Raw genomic sequence first — 22,703 nt, forward strand, 5'->3', positions numbered from 1 at the left:
TAGACCGCTCGGCTACCGTGACCGGCAGTGTATAAGAATAATATATAAGAATTCAGTTCGTACCTCACAGGAAACAGATCGAACCCACGATCCCGGTTTCCAAGCGAGCGAAGACAGTGCATGCCTTAGACAGCTCAGCTACCGTGACCGGCGAGTGAGACAATTAGCCGTATGTTTTTCTTTAGCACCTCGGAAACATAACAAACGCTGTATCTAGCTCATTCGGTATGACTAGAATACTGGCTGCAGTACCAATGATCCGGGGTTCGATTCCCAACATGCATAAGGGATTCTTCTCTTCTTCACAGCTTCCTGTCTGTCTCTGGAGCCTACATAGCCTTCTATACGATTGATAACAGGATAGCTCAGTCGACAAAATGACGGGGATATGGGCTGGACGGCCGGGGTTCGATTCCCGGCATGGGCAAGAGATTTATTTCTCAAGACCGGGGGTCCATCTAACCTCCTATCCAGCGGTTAACGGGGAATCTTTCCCTGTGGGTACTGTTGCCGGGGCGTGAAGCTGACCACTCACCATCTAGTACCGAGGTTGACAGTGGAGCAATACCTCCACTCCACGTCTTCATAGCGTGTGGCTTAATTAGTTAAGCGCGTAGAGGAAGTTCACTTTGATCCGCATTGGGAAAAGCTACGATATTAAAATACAGATCTGATCACTTAGTCACAGTGTTCTGAGAAGTTGCCGCTCAATGCGTTTCTCCATCAAATTTCTGTATGTATTTACTCTTTTCCTGACCGAAACCAATCTTAACCTCCTGCATATGGGCCAAATGATCGTCCAGTACCACAGACAGCAGCATTATATAATTTACGGCAGTCTCCCGCCCCCCAAAATTGGTCACATTATTTCATTCATTAACCTTTTGGTTTCTTAGTATACAAAGGTGACCCTGCATATAAAATTGTCCCATAAAACGTAAACTGAGTTTAAGCGTCTCTGTTGTTGCCTGATTCACGTTTATTTCTTGCTTTGTTGATTCTTCAACCTGAAGATGGAGATGGTATTTTTCATAAAAAAAGTCTGTTGACTTGCATTGCGTCTCAGAAGATAGAGCTATTCAAGAAATCGCTCTTTTCCTGTGTAAGAAATCATAATCTTATATTTATCTGCCACGTTAATTGAGAAATGACTGAGTTTACGCGCAAGCTTGCATATGGCACAGGGTTCCATTTTATATAGAGCACACATGACTACACTGGAGGATGAAACAGAGTTACACTTGTCTGAGAGAAAAGCAGTGCACATGCCCGTTTGTGACAAGGTCGTTGTGAATTCACGGAGCGACTTTACCCCGGTTCAGCGAGTCGCAATTCCAGCCTCATGTCCCTTGTTGGGGATAGTATTGAGTTAGCGGCAGATGGGCTGCGTTAATTACTGTCAGATGGGACGGAATTTGTTTCCAGTGGTTCTGGCAAACAGGCCAAAAAAATACAAAACATGTGTCTGTTGTCCAGATCTGTAGGTAATTTACAGGTACTTTCTACCTGCCCTTCAGTTGAACGCAATGTAACAAACAAACCGCAAATAAAAAGAAAAGAACACACCCCGTTTACCAGAGGCTTGGTACGCATGCCAGGGCCCGTCTCCGCCTTACCTGACGTCATCACACACTGCTTCCACTCCGGTTCAATTATCGACTGGCCTCCTATCAGTGAAATGCTGGGATTGTAACTGAAAATAGGCAACGACCCCTTCCTTGCAAGACAGTCCACTGTCGGAATACCGTAATAATAGCGTACATAGGGCCGTCTACATAACAATGATATCTATACAACAAAAACAAAAACAGATACTAGTGTATCTGTGGCCATTTGGGACATAGACTTCGAGTTGGTACATTATTCAAACTAAAATTTGCGTCANATCATTAGGCGAGTCACAAGAATATCAATCTAAGTTCTTGAAATGACTTACTTTAATATGGATCCATATTTTGAAATTTTGATTTGTTTTGAGTGGAAGTCGGAAGTAGTTCGCAAATTGCCGAGTAACTCTGTTATATATAACGGATTTGATCATCGCTTTGCCAGGCAACAGCTCTGTAAACACGGTCCAACATGAGACAACAGAGGAAGCTGTGTTTTCCGTGTCCGCGGTGACGTCACAACCCTGGATAGTGATCACGTGGCATGTTTTCTGTGGATCCGACCGACGAGTCAACAAACTGGCTGGATAGCGATCACGTGATATGTGTGTACTGTAGGACTCATGTCCGTACCGCGGTTATATAACGAGAGCCGTGAGCTGTAAGTTCAGAGTGAATTGGAACTAGGAGTACAGAAGAATTAGAAGTCAACCTGTGAAGACTTAACTTGTGATTAGAAGATTTTATTTATGTGTACTATCCGGAGTGTGTGCCGGTCACGGTAGCCGAGCGGTCTAAGGCATCTACTGTCTTCGCTCGCTTGGAAACCGGGATCGTGGGTTCGAATCCCACTCAGGGCATGGATGTTTANCCATAGTGATGCTTCGTGATTTATATTACAGGACAGCTCGACAGACATAAGCCTGCGGTGTAAACGTTTGTGACGATCGTACATTAGTACGAATATTATGTTTCTGGACATTATCCGTAGTCCTGTTTTAAGGACGATGGACATGATGCAGCAACATAATATTCGTAACATGCCTACGTATTCAGTTAATTAGTTAGTTAGTCATTCGGACAGAACTGTCAGTTGACGCTAGTTAATTAGTAAGTTAATCAGAGGTTCGTGTTCTTATTTGGTGAGTCTGTCAGTCAGAAAGTTAAAAGTATTTAGCGAATTACGACCCATCAGTGGTGCTTAGGTCTTAGCTTGAAATGACCCTTCAATGGTTATTTGTTGTGTATAGTGCCGTCACTAGCAGCCTTAAATCCACCCAGCTGACAGCTGTTTGGTATTCCCACAGAGGCACTCTCACGTACGCTGATTTTCGGTTATTAATGGAAGCAATTTGGGAACACTGAGGGCAATATTTGTCAAAGTCAGTCACTGAAATCTATACACACATTCTTCTCAATATATATATATATATTGGACGTGACGCTATAAAATCTGGGTGGCTGAATAATTTCAGAAGAACAATTTAATCGAGCACAGGGTATTGCCTTCTCGTTAAAAAATACATAATTAATGAAAATTATTTGTAACCAATATTGTGTATAACCAAGTGCTAATAAATACAATCATCCCAAATAGAACCCGTCATTTCGTCACGCGTACCCCTTACAGTACTGATGATGGTAGTCATAGTGATGGTAATAGTGGCAGTAGAAGTGGTAGTGGGGTTGGTCGTGGTGGTAGTAGTTGTAGTATATGGCAAAAGGGTGAAAATGATAAGTAATAGAAACAGTGGCATGCATTTTACGTGTCGCTAACCCGGGGTGCAGTTTCAGTAACCTGTCAGTTTATGTACATTCCGAACTCTCAACGAGGCAAACTCTCACTCGGTGTTTCCTCTGCGATTCCTACCATTACATTCTGCACCGCCCATGCACCATTATCCACTCTCGCATGACAGCAAATAAGAGTACATGCAGGCGAATGGGTATGGAAGCCATGTTCTGTTATTACTTACATTTGACCCTGAAGGTGAGTTCATTGCTGACCGTTTCGCCCTCTCGGTTGGTGGCAATGCACACGTAATTGCCAGCACTTTGCCGGGTAACCTTCTGCAGCACGAGAGACTGGTTACTGCGAATGATACGCGCGGACTGGTTGTGGCTCAGAAGGACACCCTGAAACAGCACCAGAATGTCGCCTTGCAGTAAGCACCCTGTGATACAATGCCTGAATATTACCTTGCAGTAAGCACCCTGTGATACAATGCCTGAATATTACCTTGCAGTTAGCACCCTGTGATACAATGCCTGAATATTACCTTGCAGTTAGCACCCTGTGATTCACTGCCTGAATATTAACCTTGCAGTTAGCACCCTGTGATTCACTGCCTGAATATTACCTTGCAGTTAGCACCCTGTGATACAATGCCTGAATATTACCTTGCAGTTAGCACCCTGTGATACAATGCCTGAATATTACCTTGCGGTAAGCACCCTGTGATTCACTGCCTGAATATTACCTTGCAGTAAGAACCCTGTGACACAATGCCTGCATATTACCGTGCAGTGCGAACATTGTAACATAAGGCCTGAATGTCACTTTGCGGCAAGCACCGGACAAAACAATGACTGAATTGTACCTTGCGATAGTCGCTCCTCTAAGGAAAGGAGTACAAGATGTAAGCATGCAATATGAACCCATACATCAAATGCTGCAATGTTACCCTGAATTAATGGCTGTCGTAAAATGTGCAGGAATGCCACACTGAATTAGACAGCGCTGTATTACAATGCTAGAATATCAGCTTGCAGTAAATCACTCATGCATCGAAACTTCTAAAATATAATTCTGCAATAATCAGTCTTTAACAAAGTGCTACAATGGCACCTGTAGTGGAGACTGTCATAATCATAACTGTAAAATCTTCAGGATACACAGAGCTGGAATATCATCTCGGAATGGNGCGAACATTGTAACATAAGGCCTGAATGTCACTTTGCAGTAAGCACCGGACAAAACAATGACTGAATTGTACCTTGCGATAGTCGCTCCTCTAAGGAAAGGAGTACAAGATGTAAGCATGCAATATGAACCCATACATCAAATGCTGCAATGTTACCCTGAATTAATGGCTGTCGTAAAATGTGCAGGAATGCCACACTGAATTAGACAGCGCTGTATTACAATGCTAGAATATCAGCTTGCAGTAAATCACTCATGCATCGAAACTTCTAAAATATAATTCTGCAATAATCAGTCTTTAACAAAGTGCTACAATGGCACCTGTAGTGGAGACTGTCATAATCATAACTGTAAAATCTTCAGGATACACAGAGCTGGAATATCATCTCGGAATGGTAACTCTTTTAATAGAGAACAAGAATGCCACTTTGCAATAAACACTCCCATATAAGGGTGCACAAATTTCATGTTGCAGTAACCACGCCTATATTAGAATGCAAGGCATCACCCCTGGCAAAGAATGCAATAAGGATCCAGTATGACACTTGTAGAATATCAGCCTGTAATAAATGTGCAGTTTATCACATGTGAAAATGTCATCTTTTATTAGTAACAGGCAAACAATTACCACATAGTTTCTATTTTTAAATCTGATCACAATATATTTCCGTTTTGTTACTGTAGTTCCCAAATATACAATCTTTTCCATATTTTCTAAGGTTGTCTCTCTTCATAATATTCCGTTCTATACCGCGTTTGTTATTGGAACAGCGTACGTCTGCTTCTTGGACTTTTTAGAGTTTGCCTGCTTCTTGGTTGTAGTCATGTTTTCATTTAACAAAATAACACCATCAGCCTAGACCAACAGCTAATATAATAAATTCAGTTCAAATTTCCTAGAAATTTCGTGGACTTTCCAAGGGCAAACTCCAGCGACGAGAGATAACGGTTAAGAATGACAAAACTGTGGTCCGCTCTGAATGGTTAACGTATTAGATTTTAAAGAGTTCTGACGATGGTGTGTAACACTCACAATTACTGGCTTTTAGACTTGGTCCATCGTCCGGTATTCTAAAAACTTATAAAACACAGTGTTTCGGAAAGTTTCCGTCCTAAGATGAAGGGGTAGACACCTACTCTGTTGAGTCCCTTAAAAAGGGCTAAGCTCAATCACTCGACAACCCATGTCAGGTTCACTACAACTTGTTTTATCACAATTTGTATTCTATATTTTCTTGTTATCTCCCTTCGACATAGCCTGGTCTCAGCTGTTGTGAATCTTGCATGGGTTGTCCAGTGGTTGAGGTTAGGCCTTTCTAAGGGACCCAGCATAGTACGTGTCACCCCCTTCATCTGAGGACGGAAACAGACCCAGACTCCGAAATGTTGTATTTTCTAATTTCTAGATTACCGGACGATGGACAAAGTCCGAGAACCGAGTAATTCTGAAGGAAACATACTGTGTTACGTTCACGCATAAGAACATTAACTCAGGTTTGATGCAAGACATTAATTAACTAAAATAGTTTTATAGCTATACAATGTAAACATGTTGTAATATCAAAGGTGTGCAAACGGAATTTCGCACGACAATAGAAGTTACACATACTGACACCAGAAGTTACATATGAGACACGTTCCTGTGTGTTAATAACTAGGAACATGGAGCACGAATATGTCAGCCTGTCGTGTTACATTTAGCAACCCTCTGTTGCGGGAACCTCGACCTATCGTGAGTACTCCCAAAGACAGTTAAATTATTTATACATATATTCACTGTATCCATGCTGCAGGATCCTTCTTGAGAAGATAACAGTCGCTCAGCTGGTCATGAAAGTTTCCCTTTTATACTAAACTGTGAACATAAAGAGTCGTATAGCGTTACCTTTTCCTAAGCCGGATGAAAACAGCACATACCTACACACTCCAGATCCTGAACATTCGTTTTAACCATTTCACTAACAATCCTTGCTACAGAACTACCAGCTGAAGGCTGCTGTGGAGTAAATGCAAGTACACAGAAAACCCCATAACACTTTCTTCAAATGACAGTCTAACAACAGTGTGTTATTTGAGAGACAGTCCTTTCCTCTAAAGATTAGCGTGTTAAACTTCATGCCATCTATTGGTAAAAGTGCCATACTGAGTCATTTAAATGTAGTCGATCTCTTCGGATTTGTCGGTTTGAACGCAAGTACCCCCAGACGATCCAGTCGATACGTTATGTGCAAAGGGTTAATAACATCCTTCCATTTATGCCTGCGTCTCGTCATTAAAACTCTTCCCTTCAAGTTTTTAGACGGATGATTTTTATGCCTTACTGGTGAACTATCATTCCAAATAATCTCGCATCTTCTCTGTATGTCAGACTAATCTAAAGTAGGATTCAGGGCTCTTTTCGTCTGATTCTATTCCTATCACCATTGACGATAACAAGTACCAAACTGACTTTGTATCAGATGTCTACTCCAGCGAGAAATGGAACGGCTATATGGTCAAGATATGACGTAACACGGTTACTGTCAAGCCACACACAGACCGCCTGAAGGCAGCGAGTAACAGATGAATACTGTTGTTAGGAAAACTCGATCAGCTTGAATATCAGAACTACAGAGACGAGTAATATGACAAGTCCGAAAGAAAGAGGTTATGTATCAAAGTACTGGTTGAATACGTCATATCAGACATTAGTAACATCTGTTATAGAGCAAAAGTTTCCCATGGCCACATTTTTATGTAAATATTCAAGGTTAAATAACTCGCAAATGCTACGTTCTAAACAAAACGTTAGAAAGAAAATTATAAAAGAATTAAAATATCCATCCTTACACATCTCTTTCATAAAACGCACAAAATTTCTACATATTTCATATTAGCCGCAGGTTGTTTAAATATGTTCACAAGATACACAGTTTCTAAAATGAGACAATGTAAAAGAAAAAAATCTCTTTCATTTCCCATTAAACACCAACAGTAACTTTAATACTTTTACACAAGGGATATACTGCAAAATAAATGTGGTCTTCATATTGTGTCATGTAGGACACTTGTTAGGCAACCACCTCAAAACAAACAATTACCAACGACCGTTACTACGCAACGGCCCTTAAACAGCAACAGATGAATGGTGTTTTCTGCGTGGTACAAGCCGATGACTGCGCATACAGTAGCTTTTGGAATCGATTTTCTCTGTGCGGTCCGTGCCGAGGCTATAAAACGAAGGCCAGCTGTAATTAGAAGAGGGTCTTGAGACGGCAATCAGAAGAGTAGGAGGTTGGTGTGAGATTGCCGCCAGCCTGGGAGTTGGTTGTGAGAGAGTTGCCAACCACTAAGTACGTGAGAAAGGAAGCTGAGGAAGTTACGGTGTTGAAAACCGTTACCAGGCGACGACCGGTGAAGATACAGCAGGCTGAGAAGAATTAGTGTGTGCTGTAGTGGACTGCAGAGTGTGTGCATTAGTGACAGTGCTACAGTCACTCGTAGTTACGACCTGTAAATACTTACTTACTCATGGAGCTCAGCCCTTCGGGAGGAGCTGCCAATTCTGCAGTNCTCTGTAAATAAAGAGTTTCCCAGCATTTTATGGAACCAGAAGGTTTATTACCGTGTTCATAAGAGCCATCCACTGGTCCCTATCCTGAGCCGGATCTATCCAATCCATAACATCCCATCCTATCTCTCTAAGATCCATTCTAATATTGTCCACTCACCTACGCCATGGTCTTTCCTGTGGTCTCCTCCCTTCTGGCTTTCCCACCAATATCCTATACGCATTCCTCGTCTCCACCATTCGTGCTACATGACCTGCCTACCTCATCCTCTTTGACTTGATCATTCTAATTATACTTGGAGAAGAGTACAAGTTATGAAGCTTCTGATAATGTTGTTTTCTCCAACCTCCCGTCACTTCATCCCTCTTCGGTCCAAATAGTCTCAACGCCCTATTCTCAAACACCCTCAGTCTATGTTCAGTATCGGGGAATTACATTAACAATTCGAAATAATATTCATGACAAAATTTTAAGAGCATATTTAATTCAGTAAACCCTTGCTAAATAGCAGTTCAGAATCTTTTGTCTTCCTGCCTCTTATCTAAAAACACAAAGATCAAAATGTTCAAAAATAATTTCGCCTTCAGTTTTGTATGGGTCTGAAAGCTGGTCTCTAAAATGAATGGAATGACACAGGGTGTTTGAGAACAGGGTGCTCAGGAAAGTATTTGGATCTGAAGGGATTTCCGTTAGAGGAGACTAGAAGAAACTTCATAATAACGGATTTCATAAATTTTGCTTCCCGCCAGATACAGTTATAATGATTAAATGGAGAAAGGCAGAACATTTGTTGAACATGTTCCATATTTGACCAACTATCAGCTTCTCAAATAGGGCTCACCTCCTTGGAATTACGTGGTTAAATCAAAGTAAAATTAAATGTATTCTTTAGAGATTCGGTGAAGTACGAAGTTTGAATTTATTGTGACAAGGAATACGATTCTTAATGTCATTTCGTAGAAATAAAACTTCGAAGACAGAAAATTAAACATAAAATGTCTCAATATTCATTCCAGGGTTGGACAGAATTTTGTTGCAGTGGCTTGAGAAAACGAACTGTTAGTCAAGGCGTCTGGACTCCAGACCGTGACCTCAACACAAGGCCGCACTTATAAGCCATTGTACAGTAATTAAAAAGTTGTAATAGCGTCGGATTGGATTTTTCAGCGCTCGGCAGCCGTGCGGGCACTGTGACAGGTGTTTACTCGCTTGTTCATGCTTCAATTTACATCATCTCGTTGTCGGGTTTACGTGCATCGCTTCTGAAAGCACCCGGGCAATAAAGCGAGAGCTCTGCGGGTGAGTTCAGAAATTCCGTGCGAGGAACACATTAGCAACTCGTGCTACTTCAAACTTACCAGAAACGATACGCTGAAACGCTACGGTGTACGAAAGGAGAGATTCAATTTATAATAAAACGACTCAGTAGAAAATGGTTCTTCTCTACGACTTCCATTTGAATTTTACAGATCATATTTTCTGAAAGGCGGGACAGAGGCAGAGGAGAAGGAAAGGAGAAACAAGGAAAGAAGTATTGAGGGAAACGGATGGAAAGGGGCATAGAAACAAAACAAAAGTACAGAAACAAGGCGGAAGTAAGAAGAAAAAAAGGAAAGGTAGAATACAAGACAGAAATAAACGAATACACAAAGGGATAAGGAGATGCAAAGTCGTCCCTGCACTTAATAAAGTACCACACCATGAAGAAGTATGGGGGAGTAGAGGAGTAGCTCCATCATTCTTGACCTCGACACTAGCTAGAAGTGAGTGGTCAGCTTCGCGCTCTGGCTGCTTCAATTTCGGGGATCGAGCCCTCGTACACATGGATAGGAGGCTGAGTGGGCCTCGGAGTTGATCTAGAAGCTGTGGGGAAGAACACGATCCCTTTCTCTTAACGGGAATCGAACCACGTAGTTATACTGAGCTATGCAGGCTTCTAAGGAAAGGATAGAAGAAAATTGTGGGTAAACAAGTGCAGACAGAGGAAAGAACAAGTAAAGAACAGAATAAAGAAAGAAAGACAAAAATGAGAGGAACAAAGTAAGAGACGAGGAAGGAAATGAATGAAGGGAAAATAATTGTTAAAGTAACGAACGGAAAAGGCAAGAAGGGAATAAAATAAAATCAGACAGGAAGAGGAAGATAAACAATGAGAACACCAGAAGGAAATGAGGAGGAACGAGTAACCGGAAGCTTGCAGACCTCGGCGCAACGCTGCTGACCAATGCAGCTGGACAAGAACATCCTGTGCTTGGCTAGGAGAGGCGACAAGCGAGGGGCCCAGGTGGGGTGTTGCTAAGAGGCCGAGACGGGGGAAAGGCTTCATCACACGCCCACTGTGGCGTGAAGATTTGACATGGTTCATTACCAATAATGAGGCCTTGTAATAAAGCAGTACTTCGTGGTTTATAACCTGTAAATAATTGAGATGTCGATACAGAAGGAAGGAGGAAAGGGGCGACTGTTGCAATATAACGGCGTTGGGGGTGTATTCGTGTTAACAGCGAGTCGTAAACACACAGGATAACAAGCTCTCTCTCTCTCTCTGATGACGACCGTGACTATGAAGATGGAATATCGCCACGTTGTTCATAGTAGCTCCCACGAATGGCTATATTACACGTAGTCTGATTTAACAAGTGCAAGGTTAAACAGTCGCTTCGAAACCGTAACGCAATACAGAGCAAGCGAGTGACATCTGGAGGAAACACACAGACTTTACTGTTTCTATAGCCTCATTGAAAGTAATGGTGAAAACATCACTGAATTCAAGAAAGCTCTTCGTAAACCGGTGCTCATCGTCTTCAAAGCAGGTAATTACATACGCATCGTATCAACGTTGTTAGAACAGCTGTTATGTGATATCCTATTCTTTGTTTGAATTCCTATGGTGATCTGTTTCTTTTGAAGTTATGGGTATGCTTTCTACACTGTAGATATCCGTATTATTTCTAATGGGGCATTTCTGTCTAAGTCCATAAGTCTTCTGTTTTGTTTGCTAACTTCCTTCTGACGCAGTCACAGCAATACTTAAATCTACTGTCGTGATTTAGGGGTGTGACCATAGACGGGGTTTGGATTGGTGAATGGATTTAATGACCACTTATATACACGACTCGGAACTATGAGCACTTACAGCACTAACGCTCTTCTACACACTCTACAAATCACTGCTCGTTAAGACTCCTCCAGCCTTCAGTGCCTTCGCTAGTCCTTGCTTGGTAACAGTGCTCAACAATGGAGATCCTTCAGTTTGTGTGCTCACGCCGTTACTGTCCGGCGATTATGCCACAACTAAACTATAGAGCCTCTCTTCTCAGCTTCCCTTGGAGGACTCAATTGACTGGGTCAGAGTCAGTGTCAAGAGTTGATTTACGACTGGCGGTTTACCGCAAATCAGTTCGTCTTGGCGACAAGCCCCTTGAGGCTCACGACCAAAATTTTTATTCTCCAACTGAACACTTGCGGCTATAGTCCTTATGTAACATGCTCTCTGACGAGAGGATGGGTCTGTTGGTTACAATTCCTGTTGGTCCTCGCCAGCTCAGTCATTTTCAGGTCCGCGTCCAGCGGGACTCATGACCACATTTTACTGTCTCAGGTTCGAGACTTCCCCAAAACTGGAGGGCGAGGTCCCCGTATTTATATCCCCCAGGAACAAGGTGGCCCAATTATACCCTCAGCCGCTGGGTTCCCTTTTCATCGCCTCCAACGGCTCGCAGGGTACGGTGGAGGTATTCGACCCGTCTCCACACGGGTTCTCTGCTCTGTCCCTAGTCTGAGTCTTATGTTAGGACCGACGGTCAGTCGGCCAGTCTGTCTTCAAATGAAGTAAACATCTGAGGATTACAACCATATTTTTATTGTTGTCAGACAGATGCGGGTATGTTGATGTGGAGCACTCTCTATCTCTCTCTGAAGAGAGGAAGGGCTATCGTTTACAATTGCTGCTTGTCCTCAACAGCGTAGTCATTCTCATGTCTGAGTCCCGCGGGACTAATGACCACATTTTACTGTCTCAGATTCGAGACCTCCACTTTCGTCGCCTCCTACGACTCGCAGGGGTACGGTGGAGGTATTCGAACCTGCCTCCACGAGGGATCTGATTGGGTCGCTTCAACTGTCTTTCTTATAACCCCTTTGCACGGACAGACTAGGAAACACCGTTTCCAAATTAACTATTTTTCTTGCGGCGGTAATGTGTTTACTGATCCGTTGCCTACAATGGCCGTTGTTTATTCACCTATCTTGCAGTCATTGCACATACACTATACACTAGCGGCATCTGCATTATTTAAATGCGGAAGTTTCTGTCTAAATGAAAATGATCTCTTCCTAATGTTTTTATTTTTGATATCGATATAAACTTTCTTGCGGAATTCTTTGTCTTGCAGTCGTATGAATTATTAGTTACATCCGTATTGTTGTTGTGCAGGAATTCAGTCTCAGTCAAGTCCATCCGGCCTCTCTGCCCCAACTTTCGCTTTGACATCATATGTTGATCATACGGTCTTCCAACCAAACGCACTGACCACAGAGGTCTAGCAGTAATGTTCTGCTTATATTTTGGAGGTGCTCTGTTCGAATCTCTGCCTGGGTACCAGTTATTTAGACTGAAGATTTCGTGGATTCCCTCAGCCCCTCCACTCAAATACCGAGAGAGTATCCAATTAAGCTATGATCCCTTCTTTCTGAATCATCTCCAAGTTTTCAGTCATCATACTGCCGACACTGTTTACTGTAAAGTTTCGGCCACACAGAGCGCTACGTACGCGACGCACGCTACGTACGCTATACGAACACAAAAATATCTCCCTTCATTGCCAATGTGACTGGCCACACAGACTTCCGTACGCTACGTACGCCATGTTCCCTATGTTAGCTGCGTCGCAGAGTGTACACAGCGTACGTAGCGTACGTAGCGAACATAGCGTAGCGCCTGTGTGGCTGAACCTTAAGACATTGAAAGGGTGATAAAAATATCCACAAGTCACACAATTCAGTTACAGGAATTCAACACTGACAACATCTGCAATGTCGCAGTAAAGATAATCAGTCTAAAGCACCCAGACCATCTGTTTCTTTTTCCCCCTTTTTTCCCCCTTGGCACTACAGCCCCAGTGGGCCTAGGCCTACCTCCATGAACTTCTCCGTTCACTTCGGTTTTTCTAGATCTTACACATTCGGTAGGACTCCTTGGGCGAGTGATCAGCTCGTCGCAAGGCCTCTACCTGTACACAAACACAGAAAAACGCACAGAAACATACATGACCTGAGTGGGATCCGAACCCACGATCCCGGCTTCCGAGCGAGCGAAGACAGTGCATGCCTTAGACCGCTCGGCTACCGTGACCGGCTTCCGTCTTCCCTTATGTTGGTTATAACATTACTTGCCCATTAGTTTTCCTTCATGCCACAGGAATGTTAGAACACACTGCAATGTATTTTTGGCTTTGGGAAAATGCCGCACAAAAATCAATTTTCTCCAATCCAAATTCGTAATAATATGCAAAGTGGGAATACAGTGCATGCTCCTTCGTTCCTCTGGTTCAGGGACGAGTCACATTCGGCACTCAAGTTGGTTTGCTGTGGCTCCGCCAAAATATTTCCTTATATACTCTCAAGACATATGTTAATTATTTTTCCTCTTTAAAATATGACATTTTCCTCTCCAAAAAATCAATAAGTAAATTCATTGTAATGTTTCCACTGATTTCACACAAACCCTAATAAAGAATTTAAAAAAAATATGGGATTAATATAACTCCACAATCGTAAGCTCATGCAAGGCAGAGACCTACACCGATATATTGTAGAAGTATACATTTTTATAGTTCGAAACGTCGGTCAGGACTTAAACACACTGCCGTCACTCCGTGGCTTGAATTAGACAGCCCTGTTGTATTCAATCAGGGACCACGGTCTTCTCCTGCACGCCAGTATAATTTACCTTTCACACGCTCTCCCACATACGAGGTGTGATAGTGTTTTCATCTGCAAGTCGGCTGATCACGTGTTCCCGTCCGTAGTTCACTAGCCTCTTTGCACGCCACAAGCTGATTATATCTGCTAGGCGTACATGGGTTAAAACTGCCAGAGCCGAAGAGATCGGCTAGATTCTAATCATTCTGTATCGAAATTCTCTAATAGATAGGATCAACTCTTACATACCTTTGTTTAGAGAAAAGAGATGGGCTTTCACACTCTATACAGCTGTGGTCGTTGGAGGATAATCTGATAAAGTATTGTGGAGTTTTGTGTCCAAGGTATTTACCTACAAGCAACATTGGCTCTTCTAGCAGGTAAATTCTATGGTGGAAACTAATATTCGAATCCAGTCCCTGTCAATCACGGCATCAGACTTGTAAACTTTGGCCACGTGACTCTCCTTCTTTGTCGCCTCCAGACGTATGTCTGATGGCCTGATATGTGGAGGCAGTGACGGAGTCAAGTTTCTTTGGTTGGGAACACTTCCTCACTTGGATTTCAGATTCCTGCGGTTATGACTATGCAGAGCGCGGTCATCTGGCACATCGCCTCAATCTTCAAGGTTTGAGAGGAAAAAAAATAAATGTATCCCTGTAACAGGCCGTGGAGGCCCATAGGGCTGTGAGATGTTGAGGCTCCCACATTTTCTAGACAATTGGCTCATAAATGGCGGTAAGGTTGTTAGCCTTACGCGCCGGCCGCCCTTTACCCCCAAGAACATGCCAAGATTATTCCTGGTACTCATTTCTGTTAGAGGCTGAGTTGACCCCAGGGCCACAGTGCGGCTGGAATGATTAGGTCAATTGAAAAAAAAAATCCAATGACCTCATCGAAATTCGATCCCGCGACCTTCCGGCTTGTAGCATAGTGCCTCAACCAACTGCGATACCGCGGAGTAGGCCAATCAAATAAGACAGCAAGTTGAGTTCAGCTCAGCAAAGTCGGCTTTCCTCTTGCTTCTATTGATCTTCGATAAAGAACAATGCCGTCTTCTATGATGTGACGCCGTGTATATCTAGTGTAAACCGACGTTTCGGAGGAACGTATTGCCTCCATCACGGTAGAAAAATCTGCGAGCAAGGAACCAGTGTGCAGGTGGCTGCATACTGCCCTGAAGATGTAGGCGATACGTTCGTCCGAAACGTCGGTTTATACTCTACACGGTACAATATTCTTCATTGTCACCGCCGTAAAAACCTCAAATCTTACATTCGATTATGAAGTTTGAGAGAGAACATTCCTCCGAAACATCGTGCGCTCTTGAAACTACACGTCGTTACAACCCAGAAAACCATCCTTTTCAAGGCTTCCTATACTAAGACGTATCACAGGAGCCATGAGTTAGCTTCGGGAGGCAGAATTTGTCCTTACTCTTTCCTGACTTGCCAAGTGGATTTCTGTCACGTGTTCCCATATCAGTTCCAGGCCATATGTCAATATCGGCTTTGATGTTTCTATGGATTTGTCTCAGTTCCACACCTCCAGCATATCTGTGACACGTGACACTGTGCTTTATATTACGTGCTTTTTGAACGTTTTAGAAACCTTACTATATTTGAGGTCCCATTTCTTTAGCATGTGATAACCCTCTAGAAAATCAATTTCTTCCACTTTTAAGGTACGCCTACTGTAAGACTAAGTGCAACACTGTAACCGGACGTGACTTCCTGGACTGTCTGATATCGATAGAAGGGTAATTCTCTCGTCCATATGTCCATGTACATTGCATTGGATACACAAAACATTTGCATGCAATATGGGTGGTTATGGGGCTACCCAGATATGATACAAATAAGTACGGGGGATGTCGCCATGTCCGCTGAAGCTAAATCTAGTTTATGCCATGGGGCAAAGACACAAACATGCGAATACAGCTTTCAGCTATGTTCTTATAAGGGGCTGTGCAATCTGTCACATACAGAATTAATTATAGCTTCAGTATTTCCGACAGTGGGAGATATAAGGTCGCTTTAGGCAAACTCTTACAAACTGCTGCGAAGAAAAAATTAATTATGAATTAATTATGGTACGTTTTATTTTGCAAAAGACGTGTGGCTGATTTATGTTTCCATCAGTCGAGTCTAGTCTTATGTTACCACCGACCGTCAGTCGGCCAGTCTGTCGGGAATGAAGCATCCATGTGGGGCTTACGACCAGATTTTTATTATATCAGAAAGATGCGGTTTCGTTGATTTAGGGCGCTCTCTCTGAAGAGAGGACGGGTATGGCGTTTACAATTGCTGCTGGCTCTCGCCAGCGCAGTCATTCTCGGGTGCGAGTCCCATGAGACTGTCTCAGATTCCAGACTTTCCTTTCGTCGCCACCTGCGACTTGAAGGGCTACGGTGGAGGTATTCGATCCCACCTCCACAAGGGATTGTATCCATCAGAACATAGTGAGACGAATATGGCCGCTGCTAGACAACGGTTCGGTAAACACATTTCCGAGGTTTCGAAGTCAACAGTGGGACCCCCGTTGCTGGGTAACAGGTTTCGTAGCAAAGGACAAAAACATATAATAACAGAGTAATGGTCGAAATGCTGGTGACTCGTCGGTTCGACCCAAGTTGTGAAAGAGAGGGCGTTAGTAAGGTAATTCAATAACTCATTCTCTAGGAGTTCAGTTCAGTCTCAAGCGATTTTTCGTTCGTCACTGGTCACAGCAGAAGAGGAGATACTCGTAGTCCAGTAGGGAATGGAGAGAGTGTTTTGCGAGTTGTCACAATCGACTGTAACTGTAAAGAAGCGTAATAAATCTGATCATGCAATCCAGATCACGTTATTATTAGTCACGGAATCCCGGACACGTGACAGCAGACATTATGTTCGATTGTGTTTCAAACATAAAAGAAAGAATGTAGAAGTAACACAGAGGAAGAAAATGGCGGCGAAGATAATAAACAACGATTGAAACAGAGACAGAGATATGAGGAAAAGAATAATTAAACAAAACGGGAAAGAAGCAAATGAATAAAATTGAGAGAGATATAGATGATGGACAGAGGGTTACTTTACGGCGTTAGTATTAGGATCATGTGCCGGTCACGGTAGCCGAGCGGTCTAAGGTATGTACTGTCTTCGTTCGCTCGGTAGCCGGGATCGTGGGTTCGAATCCCACTCAGGGCATGGATGTTTCTGTGCGTTTTTCTGTGTTTGTGTACAGGTAGAGGCCTTGCGACGAGCTGATCACCCGCCCAAGGAGGCCTACCGAATGTGTAAGATCTAGAAAAACCTAAGTGAAGGGAGAAGTTCATGGAGGTAGGCCTAGGCCCACTGGGGCTGTAGTGCCAAGGGGAAAAAACATAGGATCATGCAGCATGGAACTGAGAGATGGCCGATGATTGGTAAATTGTAAATGATTTTGAAGCAGCCATGCCCTAATGAGGATATTATCCCGATAAAAAAACCTCGGTCAGGACAGCCGGTGCCCCCGCTAGAACTCGAAGCGAGCACTGAAAGCGTTGTATCATGTAGACCCGTTGTTGGTCAACGAGCGCGAGGTAACCAAATATACACCAGCGTTACCCAGTAACGCCTTCGCAAACAAACATGGTCCGACGGAAATGATTGAACTACAAGAGTCAGGGGCGGTGCAAGTTGGGAGCCGAAATTTGGAAGCGGGGTCCAATACCTCCACCGTGACCCTGCCAGTCGTAGGAGACGATGAAAAAGGAAGTCCCGAACCTTAAACAGTAAACTATATCCCATGGGACTCGGACCCAAGAATGAATGTGCTGGCAAGGCCAAGCAGTAATTGTAAACGAGAGACCCGTCCTCTCGTCAGAGAGAGCGCCCCACATAAAACTGAATATTATTTTGAAGGAAGTGGTCGTGGCCTATCTGGGTAATATCGCGACAATTGTGTGGAGGGAGTAATTGAAATTACAGTAAATTTCAGTTAGCGTAGACGGTGTACCAGCCGAGATTCGAACACAGTTCTACAGCGTTGTATATTAATGATGATTTTGATGGCCACGCATAGCAAAACCCTGTGGACATATGGCATACTTTAAACCTGAAGAGCTAACAGAACAAGGAAGGTCTGTATCCCACTCCTCCAATAATTAGCAACGAGAAGCAGAGAAACGCTGGGAGTTTGAATGAGACGCTGCAGGTGGTGTGGGGGGTCCTGCCCCTTGTAACTAGTGGCGCGGCCACACAGTCAGTTAAGGTCATTCACTCGCCTCCGGAGCGTCATCTAATTCAAATACTCGCCTGTCGTAATGCGTTCTGGTCTGTCGAGTCAAAGTCAACTGTCGTTTTTGTTTGATCTGCGCTATGAATCTTACATAATTTGACACCAATTATAATACATATTTTACACGAGCCCGATCAATATTACAACGCATAGGTCAAGTAGCACTGCTAGAGTGAGGTTACTGTATGCTGAAATGTTAGAGGGGACAAGGAAAGCAAGGAATACAAGCGTACGGGGTTTTTGTCGGGAAATCTTTTAAAGCCGGGTTTAAAGAAAAGGAATAAAAGGAAGGAAGAAAGAAAATTATAGAATAAATGTATGATGATCAGTATCAGAACCATTTCAGGAAGTTCAAAGAGCCTAAATTATGTACCACAATATTAACAACTTGACTAATACACAAAACAGTAATACAGGGTGATTCTAAAATATTGTCAGGGCTTCCGTTGTTCATAATTTTCAAATCGGAGGTAATAAAATAGAACTGCTTATACAACATGTAAGTGTAACTCAAAATGTTCTATTTGGCAAAGCTGTACTACCCGCTAAGATGTCTGGGAGAAAATATGACGTCATACGTCAAGATTTTGTTATTTACAGTTTGAAAATTATAGGTCACGGAAATATCGAAATAATTTAGAATCATCGTGTAATCTACGTCATTAAAACTGCTTATTTTCGATGATTTGTTATTTATTTTATGAGTCTGTCAGTATGTAGAATATGTAACGTTGAATGGTACCACACGACTGATGAATCTGAGAAAAAAATCTGAATTAAAATTACGTGTTAGACCGCTGTAGTCCGGTTAGGATGAATATGCCAGCTGCTTGCTACACGTTGGTTTTTGCCTAGCTTACTCCTCGACCCTGAAGATGGAGGCGATATATTCCTCTGAGACAATGGTTGATTTTCACGGCGTTATATCCCAGAAGACAGAAATATTCATAACCACCGTTCTAAGATTCTTAAATTTTAAAACTGAAGAGTAGTGGCCTATTCGAGGCACTATCCCGTCCTTCTCCTGCACAGACTAAGGAAAAATACAAAAAATGGTATAGACATAGCCGGTCCCTGGTTTAGATTCGAACAGAGAACTTCCCGGATATAAAGAGCTGTCACTATACCAAATTGCTCGATATGTTCTGAGAAGAAATGTTGATCTTCTCACAGAAAGTAACCTTGCAGTAGTCGGGATAGCGAGTGGCTGCTGCCTGGATGACCGAGAGGTCGGAGTTCGAATCCCGGTAGGGTCAAGAATTTTCTCTTCTACAGGTCGTCCAGACCGGCTCTGGGGCCCACCTAACCTATTTAATGGATACGTGGGATAAAGCGGCGGGGGTTAGAAACTGACAACTCATCTCCAATTAGTGCCGAGGTTAAGAAAACGTGGATGTATACATCCACTCCCCCATACGTCTTCATGGCGTAGTGCTTAATTAGTTACGTCCACTAGTCAGAGAGAGGGCCCCACATCAACAAACCTGCAACTGACAGTAATAAAGGTTTGTTCTTAAGCCCCAGATGGGTGTTTTATTCCAAGAAATACCTGCCGACTGACTGTCGGTCGTAACATAACTTGGACTGTGAGAATGGATTCATTCGTGATTCATTTGCAACTCTGAGCCAAGTCAGTCACAGTAGAAGAGAAGACATTCGTGGTCCTACCAGAATTGAGCGAGTCTTAGACAGTCATTGACTGTGAGCAGTTGAAATTTACTGTGATTGAGATGACTGTGAAGAAAAGATGTTAATAAATCCAATCATACCACTCAAAACCCGTTATTATTAGTCACAGAGCCATAAAGTCGTGATGTTTTGTTTGTTGCATCATCACGCTTTTTCGCGTTCGCATTGGCATCTTTCGGGCCCGGAAATGCGTAACTCCTAATCTTTCTTTCCTTGGCACTACAGCCCCAGTGGGCCTAGGCCTACCTCCATGAACTTCTCCGTTCACTTCGGTTTTTCTAGATCTTACATATCGGTAGGACTCCTTGGGCGGGTGATCAGCTCGTCGCAAGGCCTCTACCTGTACATAAACACAGAAAACTCACACAAACATCCATGCCCTGAGTGGGATTCGAACCCACGATCTCGGTTTCCGAGCGAGCGAAGATAGTGCATGCCTTAGACCGCTCGGCTAATCATCCGGCCCTTACGCTATATAATTTTCCGACCCCTTGTCTAGACTACGGAAGAATGAGGTCTGCTACCAAGTTTAGTTAGTATACAAAATGCTTAATTGATGAAACTCGAATATGTCGGTGTTGTATCTCATTTCCCCGGCTGTCTCGTTCTATGGAACGCTTCTCAGCTTTCGCTCTGCATTTCATAGAATTACAGATCTGTTTCTGACTGCAACACAAAACCTGTCTGCGCTGGGCGGAACTTAAGCTTCTGCATATTTGTCGCAGAATGAACAAGTTAACATGGCCTGCCATCTGGTGCCACATCACTAGCTGTTCAGGTATAAAAATGGGGGTTTCCCGCAAAGTTATGGATGACAGTACAGATGTTACCAGCAGCACTGAACAGATCACAAACTGTTCGCTTTGTCTCTTCCCCTGTTTATTGTCCAAATTTGATAACTATTATGTTTTTAATATATCAGAAAACCAATTTGAAACTTTCTCCAAACATTTAACATAGACAGAGCGCTGTATTCTATACAGAACTTTCTTTTTCACACATATTTATTATAGGTAGGAGCCGGGATAGCTCAGTCGGTATAGCAACTAGCTACGGGCTGAACGAACGAGAGGTCGGAGTTCGAGTTCCGGTAGGGTAAAGAATTTTTTCTTCTCCACGTAATCCAGACAGCCTCTTGGTTTCACCCAGCCTCCTATCCAATGGGTACCCAGGGCTCTTTCCCCAGGAGCAAAGTGGCCGGGCGTGAATCTGACCACTCACATCCAACTAGTGCCGAGGTCAAGAAAATGTGGCTCTATACATTCAATCACCCATACGTCTTCATGGCTTAGTGCTTAAATAGTTAAGCAGAAGGATAACTTTACTTCCAGCATTTACTGTTATTATACATAACCTACATAATCTGCAATAAATGTATATGTTCAATAAATACTGGGTCGTGAATGATACTTGCCCAGTGGCGTAATGCATATATACTTTTACTTGTTAACTTAGGTATCATTTTAATTCTTGTATTGGGTTTTACTCAGGTCTGTCAGGTAGAGTTAGGACGGTGTATCTTTTCTGTCTATGTGTAGTTTCGCTGTTGTCTAGTAGGTTCACTGCTAGTGCGTTAATGTGGTTTTCTAGTTTTGTTAAGTATTTGGTATTCCACTTTTTCATTTAATTGATCACTGTGTTCATCTGTAGATCTTCATGGGTCCTGTGGTTGTTTATGTACCAGGTGCGTTCAGAATGGATCGGAGAGTCTTGGATTGAAAGTGTTAGATGATTTCGATGTTAGCAATGGAGACTGTCCCCCATAAATGAATTCCACAGGTCTATATGGATTTAAGCAAATTAGCAACTTGTATTATACATTCACTCTCCCCTTGCTATGGATGGAGAGGTGTGATGTATGTACAGTTGCGGGTTTCAGACGTGGCTGTTGTCAACTTAATCCGCACTGGATTATATCAAGTATCTAACAACGAGCAGAGACTATACCAGTGCATATGTTAGGTAAGCAGAGTCTCCGGACTCCTTTATAAGTTTCCTTGCACTTCTTCAGACACTTTATACAGCTACCAGCGCCATTACTATACTCTATCTCGTGCGCAGTGGCCACGACTGGAAAATCGAACTGTAGACCTACATAACGCCGATCAAAGTGGCCGTGAGGTATAAGGCATGAACTGTCTTCGTTCGCTCGAACGCTGGGGTCGTGGGTTCGAATCCGATTCAATGTATGGTTGTCGGTGTGTGTTTATTCTGTGTTTCTTGTCTTGTGTGCAGGTAGCGGTCTTACGAAGGGCTTATCCCCCATCAAGGCAGTTCTACTAACTGTGCATAGATTAAGAAACTAAAAAAGGGAGGAAGGTTCACACGGGCTGTAGAGCCATAGACAGATAGATAACTGTCAGCGGTTCTAATCATTTTCAGTAGATTCAACAAGGTTTGTATATCGGTCTACAAACCGGCTATCCTGAGTGTCTCCTGTCACTCTTTCCTTTCTAATAGCGAGACGGTACTTTTTTTTAACAGGTATTTAGTTTAATTCTTCGAGGCCGCGCCATAGCTCAAGTGGTTAGTCGCTGGCTTCCCCCTGCGGCGGCCCGGGTTCGATCCCGGATTTGTTCAAGTGGGATTTCTGGTGAACAAAGTGGCGCTGGGGTAGGTTTTCTCCGAGTACTTCATTCCACCAATTGCTCCACAATCACCCTCACCTATCATCTGGGGCTGGTACAATAGGCCAGAAGTGACCGCAGCACAAGGGAATTCAGTTATTCAGTAATTCAGTATAGAGGG

At 43.1% G+C, this 22,703-nt stretch overlaps 1 protein-coding gene across 2 annotated transcripts in view; it reads right to left on the reverse strand.

Moving 5' to 3' along the window:
• The window catches only part of LOC111866745 (nephrin), a 521,921-nt gene that overhangs the window by 101,497 nt on the left and 397,721 nt on the right, over nucleotides 1-22,703 (reverse strand). For both annotated transcript variants that reach the window (XM_023855971.2, XM_023855970.2), the window contains exon 9: nucleotides 3,584-3,743. In XM_023855971.2, coding sequence (XP_023711739.1) covers nucleotides 3,584-3,743 — 160 coding nt within the window. The remainder of the gene's footprint in view (nucleotides 1-3,583; nucleotides 3,744-22,703) is intronic.

The sequence above is a fragment of the Cryptotermes secundus genome, unplaced genomic scaffold (assembly GCF_002891405.2).
Source record: "Cryptotermes secundus unplaced genomic scaffold, Csec_1.0 scaffold213, whole genome shotgun sequence".
Taxonomy (NCBI): Eukaryota; Metazoa; Arthropoda; class Insecta; order Blattodea; family Kalotermitidae; genus Cryptotermes; species Cryptotermes secundus.